Below are 20,681 nucleotides of genomic sequence, written 5' to 3'. Positions count from 1 at the left end.
AACCCACCAGTCAATACCGTAATGCTTATTTAGGCTATTTTCTCTTTAACATTTTGATGTATTATCTGTCTGTATTATGACGCTCTACAATAGACCTAGCTACAGTAGGCCTAGTACATAATGGCACCCTTGTGTCCATGTTGTTAATTAATGTTTCGAAACAATCTCTGGTGACTCAATTGTCTCATTGGACCTGAAAGTTAATTATTTTCCAAGGTTGCAACTGTTGAGCCAAGAACGCTGCGAGGACACAAAGCTACTGAAAGCCCACTGATTTTATAAACCAATAATCTCGCACCACCTCAATATGAAGGACCACCCTAAAACTTTTGGATTGGTCCTGTTTTTTTCCTTTCCTCTTCCTTTCCCACCCAGTTTTAGTAATGAAAGCTGAGAGATTGCATCATTCTCTAGTTGAGGGAAGTGTTTACCGACTGGTAATTTTCCAGCTGCTGGAGCTCACAAACAACCTAGCTGTTCCTCAAGGGGAATCAAGGGATGACATTGACTTTATTGTATTTGTATTTTTTTATTTTACTTTTTTATAACCGAATGGAAGTTAGATAAACATGAAGAAATATTCAATCAGGTGTGAAAAGCGCAAAAGGTATTAGTAATAAAACGAGCTACAGTACAATGCAGTTCTACATAGGCAGATACTTCTTGCTTCTGACACGGGTTCAATTCCCACCCCCAACAAGTTGCGACAACCTTTGCTGTGGCATCGGGAATTGTAAAGGCCTTATTAAAAGGGAATAGGGTACTATAGATAGATTTTAGGATCCATGAAATGATTAGAGGAAAAATGTACCCTTCCAACCAGAGGCAACTATTCCCAATAATTATACTGGGAGAAGTAACATGGTGTTAAAGACAGCTGAAATGGCTTTTTTCGTAACCGTAATTTGTGATTTATTTAGAATCACAGCAATGTTGGGCGGTGGTGGCAGCTCATTCACCGACTGAATCCCCCTGAAGTGTTGATCCGTGTTGTCACCCGTGAAAGGCCCTCTTCCTGGCACACATTGTAACATGACGTGCAGGGCATGGACCAGAGCATGGTCGCACACAGCCTTAAACACACACAGATTAAGCTGGGTTGAGGAGGCCCTGCAGACCATAGCTTTTATGGAGACCCCAGCTCTGCTACCACTAATAATTCTCTATTCAGTGTACTCCAATTCTCCTGGATAGAATGAAATAGTCAAGAGAGGCAGACTGTTGGCTCAGACTATTTTCAAATGCTTCTGCCTAACGGTGCTACAAATGTAATGTGTAGAAAGTAAGCGGTTGTCCGGCCTCCCCTCACTTCTGCAGTGGCATAAGTCATTCCCACTGCAAATCAAATTAGTCAAAGCCTATCAAGTTTGCTGCTTGGTAGAAATGTAAATGTAAAAAAGATATTTAAAAAAAGGACATGTCCGTGAACACCTCGTCATGATTCCATTTCCAATACTTTAGGTTCTGAATAGCAGATGACAGCTTCTTGTTCAACGCTTTCAACCACTTCAAGGAACAGCAATGTCCCTATGTCCATCCCTGTCTGTATGTCCCTATGTTTAGGGTACCAACAGGGGGTGCTGTTACACCACTCACTTCAGACAGGTCTGATTTTTGAGGGGCGCTAGCCCCTCCTATATACAGCTTTAATGTTTGTCTTTCAATGAAGCATCATTGTTTAAGACAGCGCCATAGACAATAAAGAGAGTTTGTTTTGAGGACTAAAACAAACATTAGCACCCGTTGCTTAAACAAACATTATGTTGTAATTGATGTTGTAAGATGATAAGAGCGCCTCTCACTTCACACAGGTGTGATTTTTTTATACGAATTTGAGAAAAATTTCAGAAACCTTAGGTTAGATTTTAGAAGGCGTTTTTTTATATCGGCCTCAGGTCTAAATGGGTTAATATAGGCTATGTCACGGTACGCTCCTCTGCCCTTGGACTTTGTCTGTGTATTGGGACTTATTACTTGTATTTGTGTTCTGTACCTTATTTTGTAATAGTGTTCTGTGATTTCCTGTCTGCCTTGTTTTCTGTCTCCTGCCTTGTCTCACTAGGGTTATTAGTGTAACCCTAGCCACCTGTGTTCTGTTGTCTGTTAGCCTATCCCATTGTTGATTGTGTGTTTCAGTTCACCCGTGTGTAGTTAGTCTTGTCTATATTTATGCCCCAGTGTTTTCAGCTCCTTGTCAGTTCGTTGTCGTGATTGATGTGGTCAGTACCTTGTGTTTCCCTAGTTAAGTCCTAGTTATTCCAAGTCCTAGTTATGTCTAGTTGTTTCACGATGTGCATCTTTTGAGAATTAAAACCCTTTAATTCACTCCTCTGACTGTGCCTGGTTCATTCTGCACCTGAGTCCTAAACCTCCAGAACCACATCCTGGCAGGTTATTATTTACTCCCAATGTATGAATGAATGGATCATTGTAAAGCACTTTGAGTAAGCAGTAAGCACGTAGTGCATAGAAAAGCGCTATAAAAATGCAATCCATATTATTATTATTTGGGAAAATTATTATATTTCTTTATTACATTAATACAATAGATTTGGTTCCCAAAGATGAAAAAACTGTTTTAAATGGGGGTCTGTCAGTGGCCCTAATGCATATAAATCTTGGGGTCCTTGAAATGTAATGTTTCAAAAGCCCTGCCCCTACTTGTGCCTCTCTCTGCCCAGATGGGCGGTGTGAGACACATTACGTAATGGCATATAGGTGGGATCGATGGCCTAGCACTGTGTATAAAATATAACTAGACAAAAAGGATTTAGGAGAGGGGGTTAGACAGGGGAGGACAGTCATGTTGGCTTTTCTAGACACACACCTGCTTTCATACATGTACTTGATATTGTTCTCCTTCTCTCCTTTGTCTTCCTCACCCAACTATTCATGTCAGATACAGGCACAGTTTAAGCTGAACAGAATTTACAAGCCTGGGGACGTCGTTCTGGGTGGTTTGTTTTATTTCCACTCTGCCTCTGTCTTCCCTGAGCTATCTTTCACCTCCAAGCCACTCGAGTACATTTGCTATAGGTGAGTATAGCACACATGCGTTTACAAAAGCAAGCAAGAGAATGTAACATGTTTTGATAGGTTGTATCATAGTTGATGTTGTGTTTCTACAAAGATGAATGTAGAGGCAAACTCAAACTTTACTTTGCCTCTCGGCTGGGCACATGCATACAGAGACTGTTTGTGACGCGTATATATTATATTGTCCAGGCATTGACTGCTGTATAGGGTGAGGTTCCCATTTATTGTACAGGTTCTGTAATACAGCAGTTTTGTTATGCAAAATACAGTGATACGGTAAAAACCGTGTGATCTCTTGTGCCCATACCTTCCAAACCATTCAACCTGGCTTGTTGCACCTGTGTCATTATGTCAATCCTGTGTGACACACACCCCCCATGGTGAACCCGCCCATCAAACGGGTTAAAGGCACAGACAGGCAGAAATGGCTCCTTCACCCCGGCCCCTAATTGCGAATATGAAGCAATTATCAAAAGAGAGCCATAGTTCAATATTAAGTCATGTCCATTATTACAGTGCTTCTTGAAGCAGGAAGAGCTTGGATATGGGCCGCTCCAACTGCCCTGTCCTTGTCTTCAACTGTACTGAACGTACAAATCCTTTCTTGTCCGGGAAGGTCCTTGTCACCTTTCCCATGATCCATGATCCACGAGGAGCATTTTGGTCCATGACAACAACAATGTCCCCTGTCATGTAACTCCTGTGAGGCTTCGTCCACTTTTGTCGTTCCTGCAGTAGCGGCAAGTACTCCCTTGTCCACCTCTTCCAAAACAGGTCAGACAGATACTGAACCTGTCTCCATCGTCTCCTGATATATAGATCGTTCTCTTGAAAGAGTCCGGGTGAGAGAAGGGGTTTCCCTTTGAGCAACAGGATATGATTTGGAGTGAGAGCCTCTAAATCATTGACATCATCAGAAACTTTGGTTATGGGGCGGTCGTTTAGAATAGCCTCAACTTCGCACAAGATAGTGTGAAGGCTTTCATCATCCAGTGATTGTTGTCGTAAAACAGAAAACAATACCTTCCTAACCATTCTGATGAGCCGCTCCCAGACACCGCCATGATGGGACGCGGCGGGGGTGTTAAAGGTCCAATTAATACCCCTTTTCAGGAGCGCACTTTGAATCTTGCTGTGATCTAAAGCAGTGACGGCCTCTCTTAACTCTCGCTCTGCTCCAACGAAATTTGTGCCGTTATCCGAACGCAAATGCTGCACTTGGCCTCTGCGACACATGAACCTCCTTATGGCATTAATACAGGAGTCTGTAGTCAGAGTGTAAGCAATCTCCAAATGTATGGCCCTGCTAGCCATGCAGGTGAAAATCACCCCGTACCTCTTGACCATAGCACGCCCTCTCTTGACCTCAATAGGCCCGAAGTAGTCCACTCCAACATTGGTGAAAGGAGGTAGGTCTGGAATAATTCTTTCCATTGGCATGTCAGCCATTTTCTGCTCACTTGGCTGTCCTCGATACCGTCGACAGACTACACAGTCAGATATCACCTTCCGACAGGCAGAGTTAGCATTGGTGATCCAGTATTTCCGTCGCAATGTTGAGAGCATGTGGTTTCTACCCGCATGTCCAAGTTGTCTGTGAATGTACTGCAGAATGAGGTGTGAAATATGTGTACCTTTGGAGAGTATTGCAGGATGTTTCGACTCTTCCGGTAAAGCTGCCCGACTGAGTCTTCCACCTACTCGCAGTAGACCATCCTTTAACACCGGATCCAATTTACAGATGGTACTGGTTTTCCTTACACCAGATGCTCCACCTTCCAATGAAGTAATTTCTTCACCAAAGGATTCCTGCTGACTGAAACGGATGATAGTAGATTCTGCTCTGTACAAGTCACTTACGGACAGCGACTGACCTCCAACTGCAGCTCGAACCTTTCTCATCGCTTCTTCTACCATTTCTGGCTGTGTGGAAGTTCCATTGACAGATAAAGAAGTAACAACTTCATTCCTCTTTTTCCTCAACTCCAGAAGAATGCCTTTGAGCTTAAGGAACCAAGCGACTGAAGTCCTGAGTTTAGTCCACCCAGAAAAGTACTTCATGAGCTTGATAGTTGCACCTTCGGTTTCTGTGATGACAGCATTCACTATCAGCTCTCTTTTAATCTCTGGATCATCTGCAGAAATAGGCCGTGGTTCAAAAGGTCTTGGCCAGTCCGTCTCTGGCTTTCGCAGAAAGTCTGGGCCTGAAATCCACCTTTTGCATGCTATGAAGTTATCAGCAGTCAAACCTCTGGAGGCCTCATCAGCCGGATTATTCTTTGACCTGACGTACCTCCACTGAACGACCTTTGTTGCATCCCTTATAGCAGCCACTCTGTTTGCCACAAAGGTGTGGAACCGCTTGGTGTCATTATGAATGTACTTCAGCACTGTCTGACTGTCAGTCCAGAAGCAGGACTCCTCCAACTCAAGTGGCAATTCGTTCCTCAGCATCTTGTCAACTTTAACGGCTAACACAGAGGCGGTAAGTTCAAGACGAGGGATTGTTGTCTGTTTTAATGGAGCAACTCTGGCTTTGCCCAACATGAAAGCAAGGTGAACATCTTCATCCTGGTTCTCCATCCTGATGTAAGACACTGTGCCATAACCATGGTCACTGGCATCTGCAAAATGATGCAACTGCACCTGTATGGGTCCTCTGAAGCCATGTGGTTTAATGCAGCGATCAACCTTCAATTCTTCCAACTTTTTCAGGTCCAGCAGCCATTCGTTCCACTGCTGTGAGAAGGCCTGAGGAATAGGGTCATCCCAGGACATGTTTTTTCTACACATTTCTTGCAACAGTAATTTTGGTACCAAGGTGAATGGTGCTAAGAATCCCAGTGGGTCGTAGATGGAACTAACAATTGAAAGGATCCCACGTCTTGTGTGTGGTCGGGTTTCCACCGCTGGCTTGAACATGAAAGCATCACTTTCAGCGCACCAATTCAAACCAAGTGCCGTCTCCACTGGCAAATCTTCTTGGTCCAAGCATAGATGTCTGGTTATTTTTGACCGCTTTGCTTCAGGAATAGATGATAGTACAGCCCGACTGTTGCTTGTCCATTTAACTAACTGAAATCCCCCTCTTGAGCATATGTCAGTTAGGTCCATTACCAACTGGGTTGCTTGTTCTTCTGTGGGTTCGGATTTTAGACAATCATCCACGTAAAAGTTGTTATGGATGGTATTTGTCACCTCTACATTGAATTCGTCCTTGTTGTCCACTGCATTCCTTCTCAAAGCGTAGTTGGCACAGCTTGGTGAAGAAACTGCTCCAAAGATGTGAACTCTCATTCTGTGTTCCGCTGGGCTCTGTGAGATGTCTCCTTGTGGCCACCACAGGAAACGCAGAAAATTCACATGCTTTTCTGACACCTTTACTTGATGAAACATGGCCTGGACATCAGTCATTAGGGCAATGTTCTCTTGTCTAAATCTTGTCAAGACGCCAAAGAGAGAGTTGGTGAGATCGGGACCTTGCAAAAGCCGACAGTTCAATGAGGTTCCTTTAAACACTGCCCCACAGTCAAAGACTACCCTCAGGGTTTTCTTTTTTGGATGATACACCCCATGATGAGGGAGATACCACAGACTGCCGTCCTTGCCTTCCACCTGGTCTTGAGGTACCACTTCTGCATATCCATTCTTGATCATATCCGTGAGGAATGCTGTATACTCCTCCTGGTATGCTTTATCCCTCATGAACTTCCTTTTGAGACTTTGAAGGCGCTGTTCAATTACACACCTATTGTTTGGCATGTTGACGTGATCTACTTTAAAGGGCAAGTCCATGCAATAATGACCTTCCAGCATGCATGTTGATTTCTGTAGGATTTCCATAAACTTCAGGTCCTCTCTGGACATCTCCTGCTTTTCCTCCAGTACCTTCTCATTGAAGTCTTGGTTATACTGGGAAACCAACAACTCCTCCAGCTTGACAATAGAGATCCTGTTGGCATATATGGTTGTACCGTTTCCCTGGCAACCATTATTGCCCCTCAAAGGGCCGTTGATGACCCACCCCAATAGGGTCCTCACTGCATAGGGTCCGTCACCAGGGCTGTTTATTACTTCCCAGGGTTCCATGAGTTTTGACGCATTCGTCCCGATCAACATTTCAATGTCAGCGTCTAATTCTGGGATTTTGATGGCCTTTAGATAGTCCCATTTGTCGATATCTTTCTGTGTGGGAATATTACTCCTTGAAACAGGGATAGTATGATGAGTGAACATCTCTGGGAGCTCCACAAATTGGTTGCCATCCAACCTAGACACCTCCAGTCCTGTAAAGATTTCACTCTTAACAGCACTATCCTGGCCCATCGTGCGCAGTAGGATGTTGGTTTTTGTACCCTGCAAATTCAATTTTTCCATTAGGTGATTTGTGCAAAAGGTTGCTGTACTTCCAGGATCCAAGAAAGCATACGTCTGCAGCACCTTATCTCCCTTCTTAGATTTTATTTGCACAGGCACGATGGAAAGTGTGCTGTCTTGGTCTCCGGCCCCAGTACAACCATATGCTTGGAGGGAGACAAGTGCGCTACTAACTGGTCTTTCCTGTGTCTCGTCTCTGTGGATATGCAGAATCGTTGGATGTTTTAAATTACACTCATCACAAGTCAGACGAGCTCTACATTGCTTATTTATATGTCCTGCATTTAGGCATCCAAAACAAATTCCTTTTATTTTTAGAAATTCTATTTTCTCCCTTTGAGAAATTGCATTTAGTGTTGAACACCGGAATAATGGATGTCTCTCTCCACAGTACAGACAGGACTCTGAGGCTTGCTCCTGTGATGTTATGGACTCAGGGGTTGCAATATGGCTGGTAGCTGTGATTGTTGTTGCAAAACTGCTTTCTTTTATGTAACTCCTGGGTAGCTGTCTGCTTCGGCTTACAGTCTGTTGTGAGGTGCTTGGTCGTGCATCTGAAATATCTCCAAAAAGGGGATGTGTCAAGACCCTTACTTGGTTCTCCAGAAATTTCACCATGTCGGGAAATGTGGCCCTGTATCCTCGTTGGTCCTGAATCGCACAAGCCTGAGACCTCCATCTTTCCCGCAGCTTATATGGAAATTTCAGCATGACCTGCCTCATGTTTGATGGGATGTCCATCTCCTCCATATATTGGATCTCCATCATAGCATTGCAGCACCCTCTTAAGAACAATGCAAATTCCTGCAGTGCTTTAACATCCTCAGCTTTAATAGGGGCCCATCCAAAAGCTTTATCCATATAGGCTGTGGCTATTACATATTCATTGCCAAAGTGCTCTTTCAACAATGCCTTTGCCCTTTCATAGCCTTCTTGTGGAAGCATATGTAGGCAGCTCCTCACCAGCTCTCTGGGCTGCCCCCTGGTGTACTGCTCCAAGTAATGTAGACAGTCTTGGTAACTGCTTGCCTTTGCTTCGACACAATGTTCAAAGGTCCTGATAAATGAAGTACACTGTAATGGATCACCATCAAACACTGCTATGTCTCTTTGTGGTAGAGTGGATGCCATTTGTTGTTGTACCAGCAGTGTAGTTATTTCATTTTGGCGTTTCATGATTCCACAAAGAGTCTCCGGGTCAACTGAGTTTTGTAATGACTGTACTGGTGTTTGGTTTTGTGCAGACAGGGACCTGTTTATGGGTTGTTGCTGTACATGAGGTTGTATAATTGTATTGACATTCTGAATGGTGTTCCTTGGGGTGATGGGGATGTTTGGTTGCAGCAGTTGTCTGACAGTGGGACGTTTTGCACTTTGAGGGTCCATAGTATGATAACCTTTGACCTTTGGTCGAACATCAGGGGCGGATGAAATAGGTGGTGCTGTTGAGCCTTGGGCGTCCATCTTTGGTACAAACTCTTGTGCTTTTGGGTTAAATGCAAGACTTTGCCCTTTAAAACCTTTTCTCACATAAGAGCTCATTCCATTTGAAGGGGCCTTTCCTCCAACATCACTGCCCTCCAACACAGAGACCATTGCATCAGCAGCTGCTATTTGCGTATTGAGGTCCAGTTGCTCCTTACTTTTCCTCAATTTTTCCTCTTGTGCCTCTATTTCATGTCTCTGTTCCAGAGCAGCCACCTTTTCCAATAAAGCTGCCTTTTCTGCCTTGGCCTTTAAGCATGCAGATGACACCCCAGAAACTTTGCTAGAAGACCTTGACCTTTTTGACCCCTTTGACACATGAGACACAGATACATTAGACACACTGTCCTCAGGATTAATGTCATCTTGACACGGTACATGTTCACCCCAATCATCATTTGCATTATCATATTCATCGACCTCATTTGAAAAACCATTTTCCTGTAACCATTGTAATGTGTCTTTAATGAACGTGTTACTCTTTGTCATCACTGAATGGAGCCATGCATTTTGTTTACTTTGCTCCCCCTCGGGCATAGGAAAATCAGTGAACAGGGTGTTGTGCTGTTCTTCAGCCTTTTCAAATAGGGTTTTGATCTTTCTCAGATTTTGATTGACAGCAGAGACATTTTCCTTTGAAGCCATGAGAGCAGTGGTTTGTGTCTTTAGTTTGTTTGCCTGTTTAACCTTTCCATTCCTTTCCATTTGAAGCCGTTCCATTGTCATTTGGATTCCTTTCAAAGTTGGCGTTCTCATCCTTTTTTCAATATCAGAACCCATTTGTATTTCTGCAGACCCGGTTTGTTTGGTAGGGGAGAGCCGCCTTGGATGTAACATTTTGCACGTTTCATTTTTTTACTCGGAGATCCGTTTAGCTACACATGTAATATTTTCAGGCAACGGACCTACACATGTCAGCTACCATAAACCACTTAAAGTTATTTTTTTGATGAAACAGGTCGGGAGTTATTAAACCGAACGTGGACGCTGTTTCAGTGTTACATTTGCTGCGCATATCGGATTAATTGTAACAGCATGGAGTATAAATGTAACAACGCTAAAAAACACCATTAAACATATCGTTTTCAGCTTAAAGCAATTATATTTCATTGAAGCAACTCCTTAGCATTGTTTTCATACCATGGATGTGATAAGAAAATGTATCAAACATATTGGGAAATATTAAATAGTATCGGGTGTGCAGTTTGGGCTTTTTTTTTCAGTTCAATGGGGAAATACATTGATTAAACAAACGTTTGATTGATTGAGTTGTACAATGTTATACAACCCTAAACTAATTTTAGAATACACTACACAATACAATACAATTTTAGAACATATAATATTGGCCAATATGTCAAATATGTAAATATTACTTATAATGGCATTGAATGGAAGCGGACCATTTGTAACACATGTTACAATTGACCCTCCCTCCGAAGTTTTCTTTGCCGTTGCTTACAGACCAGAATGAACGTGAATTCCGTCTAAACACGATGCAAACTAATGAAGAACATAAGCATGAAGACATCCATGTGGATTTTTATTCACCAACACCAAAGAAAAAACTTGTAGCACACAAATACTCCAGGTGTAAAATTATACGCATTTTGAAAAAAGTCAGTTTTTCGCCAATAGCTCCCCGCAGGATGAAGGTAAACACTTCAAACTTCCTGGGCACGTAGAGTACGTTGCTGTACACATACTGACGCGATGGCGTCATGGTGGCGTTGACCAATCAAGAGATAACGTCCATGTTACAACCGTGACGCGTTACATCCAAGGCGGCTCTCCCCTACTGCTCATTTGCATTTCTGCAGACCCGGTTCGTTTGGTACTGCTCATTTTCAACCAAGTGAGCCAACAATAAATCAGTGCATAAATTCGTTTTTACCCAAAAATAAAATACACATTAATTTGCAACCAACGATAAGACTGTATTAAATGCAACAATGAACAATAAGACCCAAACATTGCATTCGTTTGCAACCAATAATAAGACCTTTAAACAGTGTAGTTTCGTTTGCAAACAACAATAAGACCTTACGCAGTGTTTTCATTTGCAACCAAACAATAAGAACCAGTTAGGCGTGTGTGTGCGGATATTGTGCAAAGATGCTGCGTTAGTGCGTTGTGCCGTTTTGTCAGAGACACGCACTCTTGTGGTCTTGATGTGCGCGTGTATGGCAGAAAGGGGGGGGGGGTTGTTTGTTCATCAAACAGCGGCCGTGATCCAAGTCATTTTACGGCGCGATGCCGCTCCAAACAAAAATAAATGTGTGTGTGAATATGCACTAACCAGCGATAGCCTGCAGCATTTTGCATGTGTCGGCGATCGGTGCGCTCCGTTTCTTTCACAAAGGGGGGGCGGGGGGGCGGCCCGGGGAGACGCCGTTCTCAGATGAGCGAAGTGTTGAAGTTGTGTTGTGTTGTCCAGTCCAGTTCGGGAACGATCCAAAGCTCTTCTTCCATCCAGGGTACTTCGGGAAAGGAGCTCAGCCTGCTCAGGATCTCCAGATCAGAATCTCCAGATAAGACGAATCGCGATTGTCTTCCTTGATCAGGTTTTTACTTGTGTAGAGGCAAACTCAAACTTTACTTTGCCTCTCGGCTGGGCACATGCATACAGAGACTGTTTGTGACGCGTATATATTATATTGTCCAGGCATTGACTGCTGTATAGGGTGAGGTTCCCATTTATTGTACAGGTTCTGTAATACAGCAGTTTTGTTATGCAAAATACAGTGATACGGTAAAAACCGTGTGATCTCTTGTGCCCATACCTTCCAAACCATTCAACCTGGCTTGTTGCACCTGTGTCATTATGTCAATCCTGTGTGACACACACCCCCCATGGTGAACCCGCCCATCAAACGGGTTAAAGGCACAGACAGGCAGAAATGGCTCCTTCAATGAATATCATGCAATGTTACAAACACACGTTTTTGTGTGTTAGTTTATACATGCAAGGGTTCATGCAGGCCCAGACCATGGCTTATGCAATAACTGAGATCAACAGAAACCCATACATACTGCCCAACGTGACACTGGGCTATAATATCTATGATAACTGTATGACACATGCAGTTGAATTCCGTTCAGCCTTGACATTGGTGAGTGGGACAGAGGAGCACTTTCAGTTGGATGAGAGCTGTCTTGGGTCTCCTCCAGTGCCAGGAATTGTGGGTCCTGCTACCTCGTCAAGTTCCATTGCTCTCTCTAGAATATTGGGTTTATACCGAGTACCCATGGTAAGTTTCCACCTTAAATCCCCTTTAACCATGACATATGTTCCATCCGTCTTCAACCACTTATACTGTTTATTTGGTTATTTATAAATGTCAAATTGGGTCTTTTTTACAGCTTGAAAGACAGAGAACATATTTACTTGCGGGCTGAATTGAATGGATTTTGATTTTGAAGCAGGCTTTCAAAAGGTCAGATGGCAATGTATCTGTGATACAAGATGGCTCACTATTCTAACACAGGCCGCTTGACAGTGTTGCTGTCCATGGTGCTTAACATCAGAGATGGGCAGTACTTGAAATACATGTATTTGTAAATACATTACAAATGTATTTTCTGTATTTTAAAATACAGAACATACGGTATTTTCTGTATTTTAAAACACCGAAAATATGTATATAAAATCACATAAAATCCTGCATATTTGGCAACTATTCGCATACTTTTTCTGCATATTTTGCAACTTTCCGCAATTTCACTGCATAAAATCACACAAAACCCACATATTTACTCAGTCAGCATAAAGAAGGATTTTTGCCAGCATAATCAAGGATTTTGGCCCAGGTTTTTCTGGAGAGTCTATTATGTTTAGTATGGGGTAGGACAGATTGTGCTCAAATTGGTTTCTGAAATGCAATTCAAAGTGGCAAAGGCTTTTTTGAAGATAAAAGAAGATAAAGATAAAGCAGCTTTGTTTTATTCTTTACTTTCTTTACTCTCTTCTTTTCCTGTCCTCTCCCCTCCGCTATTCCCCTGCTCTGTTTGCAGGGGTAGTTTGACAAGAAATGAAATGTTTTACAGCAGAGATATTGTGTGCCTTTTTTCAGATAAGTCACACTGCTGCTTCTTCTACTTTGAGTGACCTGAATCAGTTCCCATCCTTTTTTAGAACAATCCCAAATAATGACTCCCAGGTATACACTTTTTCCTTCCTAAGATGTGTTATTTATGGCCCACCACCATTATAGTAATTTGGAATTCATACATTGACATTGTTTTGAAATTAACCTGGGCAGTAGGCTATTTAAATTAACCTGGGCAGTAGGCTATTTAAATTAACCTGGGCAGTAGGCTATTTAAATTAACCTGGGCAGTAGGCTATTTCTCAATAGAATTTGTAAAGTTTCCTAACTGCTTGTTCCTTGTGTTGTCTCATTCTAGTCTAGAACAGAAGCCAAATCAAATATGGTGTAAAATAAACATTTTTCTACATTTAATGTGTGTACTCATCTGAAAACAGACACTTGGAAAAGAGTATATGCTATTTATTGATTGATTGATTGATTGATTGAATACTTTATTAACAAGCTTTGGGCCAAGCCCCTAGGGCCTAGGCTTGTTTCCATTGTGGTCCTCTGTATAATATCGGAATCGGTCAGAATTGGTATCGGCAGATATGACCCTGCAAATAATCAGAGATCGGATATCGGTCATAATTTCATAAACGTGCACCCCTAGTCCAAAGGTTCTGCAGGAGATGCAGTCGTTCCTAAGGTCATCCTCCATATTTTACTTTGACAAATGTTTGGCCATGTCTGGTGTAGGAGATTCATGGATTTACCTCTATGTGAACACTGGTGGAAGAAGAGTTGTTGTTGATTTAACTTAATTAAAAGTTGTAATAGGCTACTACAATGTAGAAATAGTCTGTTATAAGCCAATCTGGGAACCCATTGGCAAAAAAGAATACCTTGAATTTGCCTCTCATGCGGCACCGCCCAATTCCCTGTGTATAGAGACTGGATGTCGGCCTGTTGACTCCCCTTCAGCCCTCCTCTATCGGTGCTGCGGCTTTGTTTTCATTCCTAATATTTCTATTAGGAATACTCTCCTCTACTATTATGCCAGTCAATCTAAGGTCTGAACCAAAATAAATTGCAATAGTAATCGTTCAAGGTTTTTTAACGGTCATCCAAATAATATATAAAGAATAGTCAATGAAATAATTAGTGGATCATGGTAAATCCATGGGGTTGAAAGTTGGGGTACCATTATAAGGTTTTCGAAAAACGCTCCTTGGGCTAAATCAGGCCATAGCCACTTACCCAAATGTGCACAAATGTGATTTTGTAATTGTTGTGGAGAGCATAGAGATAGAGATCAGATCTTTTCTGAACTGATGGTGTGGTTCTTTAGGTGCGAGCTATGCTGCTGCTTATGAGGCGGTTTGGTTGGACCTGGGTAGGATTGGTGTTTAACGATGGTGCTTATGGCCGCAATGCTGGTCGAACCTTCCAGGCCAACCTGGCCCGTTCTGGTCTGGGTTGTGTGGCTTATTCAGAGGCCCTGCCCTGGGACAATGACCTGGACAAACTGGATAGGATTGTCACTGTCATGAAGGAATCCACAGCTCGTGTGGTCATTGCATTTACATTTGGGAGCTATATGCTTAATCTCATGGATGAGGTTTGTATGTATGTACAGTACGTATGTAGATATGTACAGTATACCTGCATGAATGAATGGACCACTGTAAAGCGCTTTGAGTAAGCACGTAGTTCATAGAAAAGTGGAATAAATGTAGATATGTACGTAACCTGTATGTAACCTTTATTTAACCACTGGAGTTATGTTGAGGTATGAAGCACTCACTATTCTTTCTTTCTTTCTTTCTTTCTTTCTCAAGAAAAGTTTGGTACACCAGTTTACTTTATCTTTATAGCTTTTGTCTATTATACACTTTTTATTTATGTCCATTTGAACAGACCCATGTTCCTCTATCCTCTAATAATTAAAGATGGATTGTCGTGATTTTTTCCCCACCCTAAAACATGATCGTCAGGTATTAATATTATATAAGGAGGAAGATGTTTTTCAAAAAGGTGTACAGTATTTGTTAAAATTGTGATATCACTGTTTTTTTCATTGCCACGTTTGACTGTCAAGGTTTCTCCAGGAAGAAACCCTAAATACAAAGGGAAGACATCATTGCACATAACAACCACACCAAGCGAAATAAACGCATGATAAACTGGAAAAATACACAAATCACGCGGCTCCTTCTTTAACTAACCCTGACACTTTTCCAAGTGTAAAATGAGTGTTTGTTTCCACACAATCAACAGGTTGTAAGACAGAATTTGACAGGTCTGCAATGGGTGGGCGCTGCGGGTTGGTCGACAAATTCTCATTTCCAGGCTCCTCGCTTCATGCCGTACCTGGCAGGAACCCTAGGTGTCGCCTTCCATCGTGGAGAGATACCAGGTTTCAAGGACTTCTTGTCAAAAATACATCCTCACAATGATTCCGACAACACAATTGGAAATACCTTAGTGAGTCTTTTGTTTAATTTAGTATTTAAACAGCAATTTGTAAATGGCAATTGTATATCACTTTAAATTACTTCCGGGGTCATTTTATCTACTGTGGCTTTTTTGTGCACCCCAGACAGTTTTTAAGATGTTTGATTCAACATTTAGATATTTGATATTACAGCCACATCTCTCTTCTAAGACCTTATGCAGACCACGGCCATATACTGTAAGTTAATGGCAGGGTGGCAACATAAAGATCCACCGTAGACATGTTATGAGCTACTTTCTATCAAGAAGTGTTGGAGTTTGGAAGCACTCGCTTCCAGTAAAGCAATGTCCTGCCTCCTGCATTATGTGCAAATGCATAACAGGTGGTTGAGCAAATGCAAAACAGGGCTGTTGAGTGATATCCTAGAAAAATAATCATCTGCCAGGAATTTCTTGACAGAAAGTACAGCTCATAACATCTACGTCTGCAGTGGATCTTTGAACACTTTGCAGATAGAAAGATGATAATTCAAGCTTTTCATACAGCTGTAATGTTGGTGGGTTTGACGTTGTTCAATCTGGGAACCCATCTGCAAAACAAAGGGAAAACAGTCCCCGTCAGCCGCCTGTCTTGAGTCTGTGGACTTTTCTGTTTGGATGTATGGGCTGTCAATGGCAAATTGCGGCTAGTTGCCACCCTGCCATTAACTTAATGGCAAGATGGACAGCGTCTGCATAAGGTCTATATGGGCTTAGGAGAGAGATGTGGTTGATGTGTAATATCAAATATCTAAATGTTGAATAAAGCACGGTGTGCACATAAATGACAGCTATAGATGCTAAAATGACCCCAGAGGTGTTTTAAAGATAAACAGGTAGTTTTGAGGAAGCAATCTGATTGGATGAAATGGCCATCTACCTGTGCTTCAAACAAGCATGATGACACACCTAATCAAAACCAGCCAATCTCATTCCAGCCAATCACAATTTGTGCCCCCACTTTCATCAATGTTTGTGTTACGCAATGTTTGTGTTTACACAAAGGAAAAAGTTGCACACACACCGAAAGCTGGACATGAGAGGGGCTAGGCCGCCCCTCAAAAATGAGCTGTGCTGATGAGACGAAGTCACTTCAGTGACGCTTGCGGAACTCGGCTAAAGCCTTGTTCCTGACCGCATCACTGGCGTGCCAATAATCATGATAAAGCACACCCTCTCGTGTAATATTTTTTAATTTCCCTTCCCCTTTAAGTCTTAATTTTGTTTCTTTAGGTGAGGAAGTTTTGGGAGCACACATTTCAGTGTAAATTTGCACCCCTTCCGTCAGAGTGGTTGGATGCTGGTGGAGAGGTGTGTACTGGACAAGAGGACCTAGGAACATCCGAAGCAGAACTTTTGGATGTGTCTGACCTCAGGTCAGAGTACAATGTATACAAGGCTGTGTATGCTCTGGCCCATGCCCTCAATGACATGTTGCAGTGTGTGCCCGGAAGAGGGCCTTTCATTGGGCACAGCTGTGCCAGTTTGCAGACAATGCAGCCATGGCAGGTGTAATAGAATTTTCCTGTTAATGTTTCTAGTTCATTGGTTTGCAAATCTTTCTGGATCAGGGCCAACTTGAATCTGGAAAACGGAATCTGATGCGGCCGTGTGCATTTACATATAAACTCAGTAACACAAAAATACCTTTATGATCATGCTGGAAAAATTATAATACCCCCTTTTCTGTCTCTTGATTTTCATAATTTTACTCACCATTTCTAGCTTGTGCATTACCTGGAAAAGGTCAACTTCACCACGTCATTTGGTGATGATGTATCATTTGATGAAAATGGTGATGCTTTACCAATCTGGGATATCTTGAACTGGGTGTGGCTCCCTGATGGAAGTACTAAGGTTTACAATGTGGGTGTGTTCAAGAAATCAGCCTCAGCAGGTGAAGAACTGATCCTTGATGAAGACATAATCCTCTGGAACTTTGAATACACAAAGGTCACTTTGGCTTTCTAAAATAGCTAATGTCAAATGAATGTCATGATGTGAATGTAATTTAGTTTAGACTGAAATTGTTCAGTGTTACTTTCCTCTGTAGCCTCCTCGGTCAGTGTGCAGTGAGAGCTGTTCCCCTGGAACCCGTGTGGCCAGAAGGAAAGGGCAACCAGTCTGCTGCTTTGACTGCATTGCTTGCTCTGAGGGAGAAATCAACAATGAGACTGGTAGGTTTACATCATGTAACAATGTACAGTAATTTATCTTTAGAATTATACTGTACCTTTACTTCTGTACTCTTTATTAGACTCTACAGAGTGCACCAGTTGTCCAGAGGACTTCTGGTCTAGTCCCCAGCGTGACCACTGTATCCATAAAAGTGTGGAGTTCCTCTCCTACAATGAGGCCCTGGGTATCTCCTTGACAACTATCTCACTGTTGGGCACACTTACCTGCGCCACTGTCCTGGGAATCTTCATTTATTATCGAAACACACCCATGGTACGAGCCAACAACTCAGAACTTAGCTTCAAACTGTTGCTGTCTCTCAAACTATGTTTCTTGTGCTCACTTCTGTTCATTGGCCGTCCCCGGCTGTGGACTTGCCAAATGAGGCATGCAGCATTTGGAATCAGTTTTGTGCTGTGTATCTCGTGCATCCTGGTAAAGACTATGGTGGTGTTGGCTGTGTTCAAGGCCTCCAAGCCTGGGGGTGCAGACATTATGAAGTGGTTCGGTGCCATGCAGCAGAGAGGAACTGTTCTGGGTCTTACTCTCATCCAGGCAACAATCTGCATAGCCTGGCTTGTGTCTGCCTCACCAACTCCTCATAAAAACACACAATACCATAGTGATAAGATAGTCTATGAGTGTGCTGTGGGATCAACAGTTGGTTTTGGAGTGTTGTTAGGTTATATTGGTTTACTGGCCCTGCTCAGCTTCCTCCTAGCATTCATGGCAAGGAATCTTCCAGACAACTTCAATGAAGCCAAGTTAATCACTTTCAGCATGTTGATCTTCTGTGCCGTGTGGATAGCCTTCATTCCTGCATATATCAGCTCTCCAGGCAAATATGCAGATGTAGTGGAAGTATTTGCTATTTTAGCATCTAGTTCTGGTGTGTTGGTGGCATTGTTTGGACCAAAGTGTTATATAATGCTTTTGAAACCAGAGAGAAACACTAAGAAGTCCATCATGGGACGAGGCACCACCAAGACATAGAAGTAATTCAATGGCATAACAGTTTCTCTATGTATTTTATAACAATAAGTGTATAATAAACAATGTTTCATTGCTGATAACCTTGTTAGTATAGCAGATTCCATATTGTACCAGATGAATGAAAAGTCGGAGATGCAAATGTATTATTTGCAGAAGTTGGTGAAAAGTTGATTATGCTCCCTATGTTTGATGATTTTAGACCTAAAAATCTTACTAATAAAATGCTCAAAATCTCTGTACGTATGTACGTCCGTCTGTAGTTCACGTTCATATCATTGGATGTATTAAGGCCACAGATCCCCTTTACACTGGACTGTAAGTTCACAGGAGCAATACAGACACTTCTCTGGACTCTTCATCAACCACAACAAATCTGGTGTATTAGCTCATATCAGCTGTCAAAGATATAAACATGTATGGGTTGTCAGTGATAACTTATCACAGAGATGAAAGAAACATGGATGGAATGACAGGAATGTTATGCCCAGCTTTGTGTGTTTGTGTGTACCCCATAGTGATGATTTGATTGGCTGAGCACGAATGCGATGATGATGTATGACATTAAGAGCGCCCCTCACTTCACACAATTGTTATTTTTGAGGGGCGCTCTTAATGTCATACATCATCACATTCGTATATACAGCTTTTGTCCCCACACGTCTCAATATTTGCCATTGACAATGAAAGGAGAAATTAGGTCAAATGTCCGCCAAATATTACATACATTTGTGGCAACACAAACATTAAATGCCATTGACAATGAAGGGGGAATTTACGTCATATGTAAATATGACTTAGATCTTGTCTCCATGCGTTTCACGCATTTGCCATTGACAATGAAAGGAGAAATTAGGTCAAATTTGTACGATGACAAGAGCGCCCCTCAATTCACACGGGTGTGACTTTTACAATCTGCATGATGATATTTGATGTACTTTACAATGATTTACAGTATTCTGTCATGATGTGCTATGTACTGTGTCCCTTTGTATGCATGACATCAATATATGTGACCGTGTTTGCAGTGACCTGTTCTGCGGTGTGGTGCGGTGTGGTGTGGTGTGGTGTGCCAATGAGGGAGCAATTGGAGGGGATTGGGGAACCAGATGGAAGAAGGAGAGAAGGTGGTCTGTCTTTTACTGTGAATGTGATGATTCTTAAGGAATGAGGGTGAGACAGAGAGCTACTGATCAGCAGAGGGAAGACATGCAAGTTTCCCCTAGCGTTTTAGTCCAGTCCAGTAGTGTTGTTTTGTTGGTTTAGAGATCCATGACGACCTTTAGCTGTTAGCAGGTGACTGTGACCAGCATAGGTGACCTTTGCCCTAATCTGGACGAGGGGGCACACACACGCACGCACGCACACACGCACGCACGCACGCTCGCTCGCACGCACGCATGCACGCACGCACCACACACACACACACACACACACACACACACACACACACACACACACACACACACACACACACACACACACACACACACACACACACACACATGCACAACTTGAAGGCCAGTGTATTACATCAGGGTTGTTAGGACTGTGACCGTCACAGACAACTTCATACTTCAACATATTTAGGCATAATCTGTGACGTTAGCCATATATTAGCAAATATTGTACTTTTACTCCACTATAATTATTTGAAAACTTACTTACATACATTAACCACTTTATCCCTATTGTTGTGACTTCAGGTCGCATTTATGAAATCGTGCATCTCTCGTCGGTTGGTTGGTCACCCCAACATCATCAATACTAAGCCCATATACTGTATGGGAATGCCCATATATCCCTAATGTTATCAATATTGGCCAGAAACTGTATACCTCTGACATCAAACCCAATTAGATCTCCATATATGGAGCTGACCTGTTCTGACGTTCCATATGTTGATCCTTCCCCATCCATCCTTCGTCTTCGATGTCTCCCCTTTGACTGATACTTGTCCATTTAAACTAGACGGGCCTGCCCAAAAGTTATAAATTCAGCCACGCCCGGCAGCCGGCGACAACTAGAGTCCTCAACAGGCCCGAAAATGAAGGCCTGGCGCTACCTGGGCCCTCATCACAAACCCTG

At 42.5% G+C, this 20,681-nt stretch overlaps 1 protein-coding gene across 1 annotated transcript; it reads left to right on the top strand.

Moving 5' to 3' along the window:
- Positions 1 to 11,861: 11,861 nt before the first annotated feature.
- LOC308318660 (extracellular calcium-sensing receptor-like) lies at positions 11,862 to 18,596 on the top strand (the record flags this gene model as incomplete). The annotated part of the gene is made up of 7 exons (XM_080768284.1): positions 11,862 to 12,149; positions 14,281 to 14,550; positions 15,282 to 15,416; positions 16,659 to 16,934; positions 17,151 to 17,378; positions 17,479 to 17,602; positions 17,683 to 18,596. 7 exons carry the CDS (start codon positions 11,862 to 11,864, stop codon positions 18,594 to 18,596), a joined length of 2,235 nt encoding a protein of 744 aa, XP_080624410.1.
- Positions 18,597 to 20,681: the final 2,085 nt, after the last annotated feature.

Source organism: Protomyctophum bolini, assembly GCF_963924005.1.
Source record: "Protomyctophum bolini genome assembly, chromosome: 7".
NCBI classification, from domain to species: domain Eukaryota; kingdom Metazoa; phylum Chordata; class Actinopteri; order Myctophiformes; family Myctophidae; genus Protomyctophum; species Protomyctophum bolini.
This window is presented reverse-complemented; position numbering and strand designations above follow the sequence as displayed.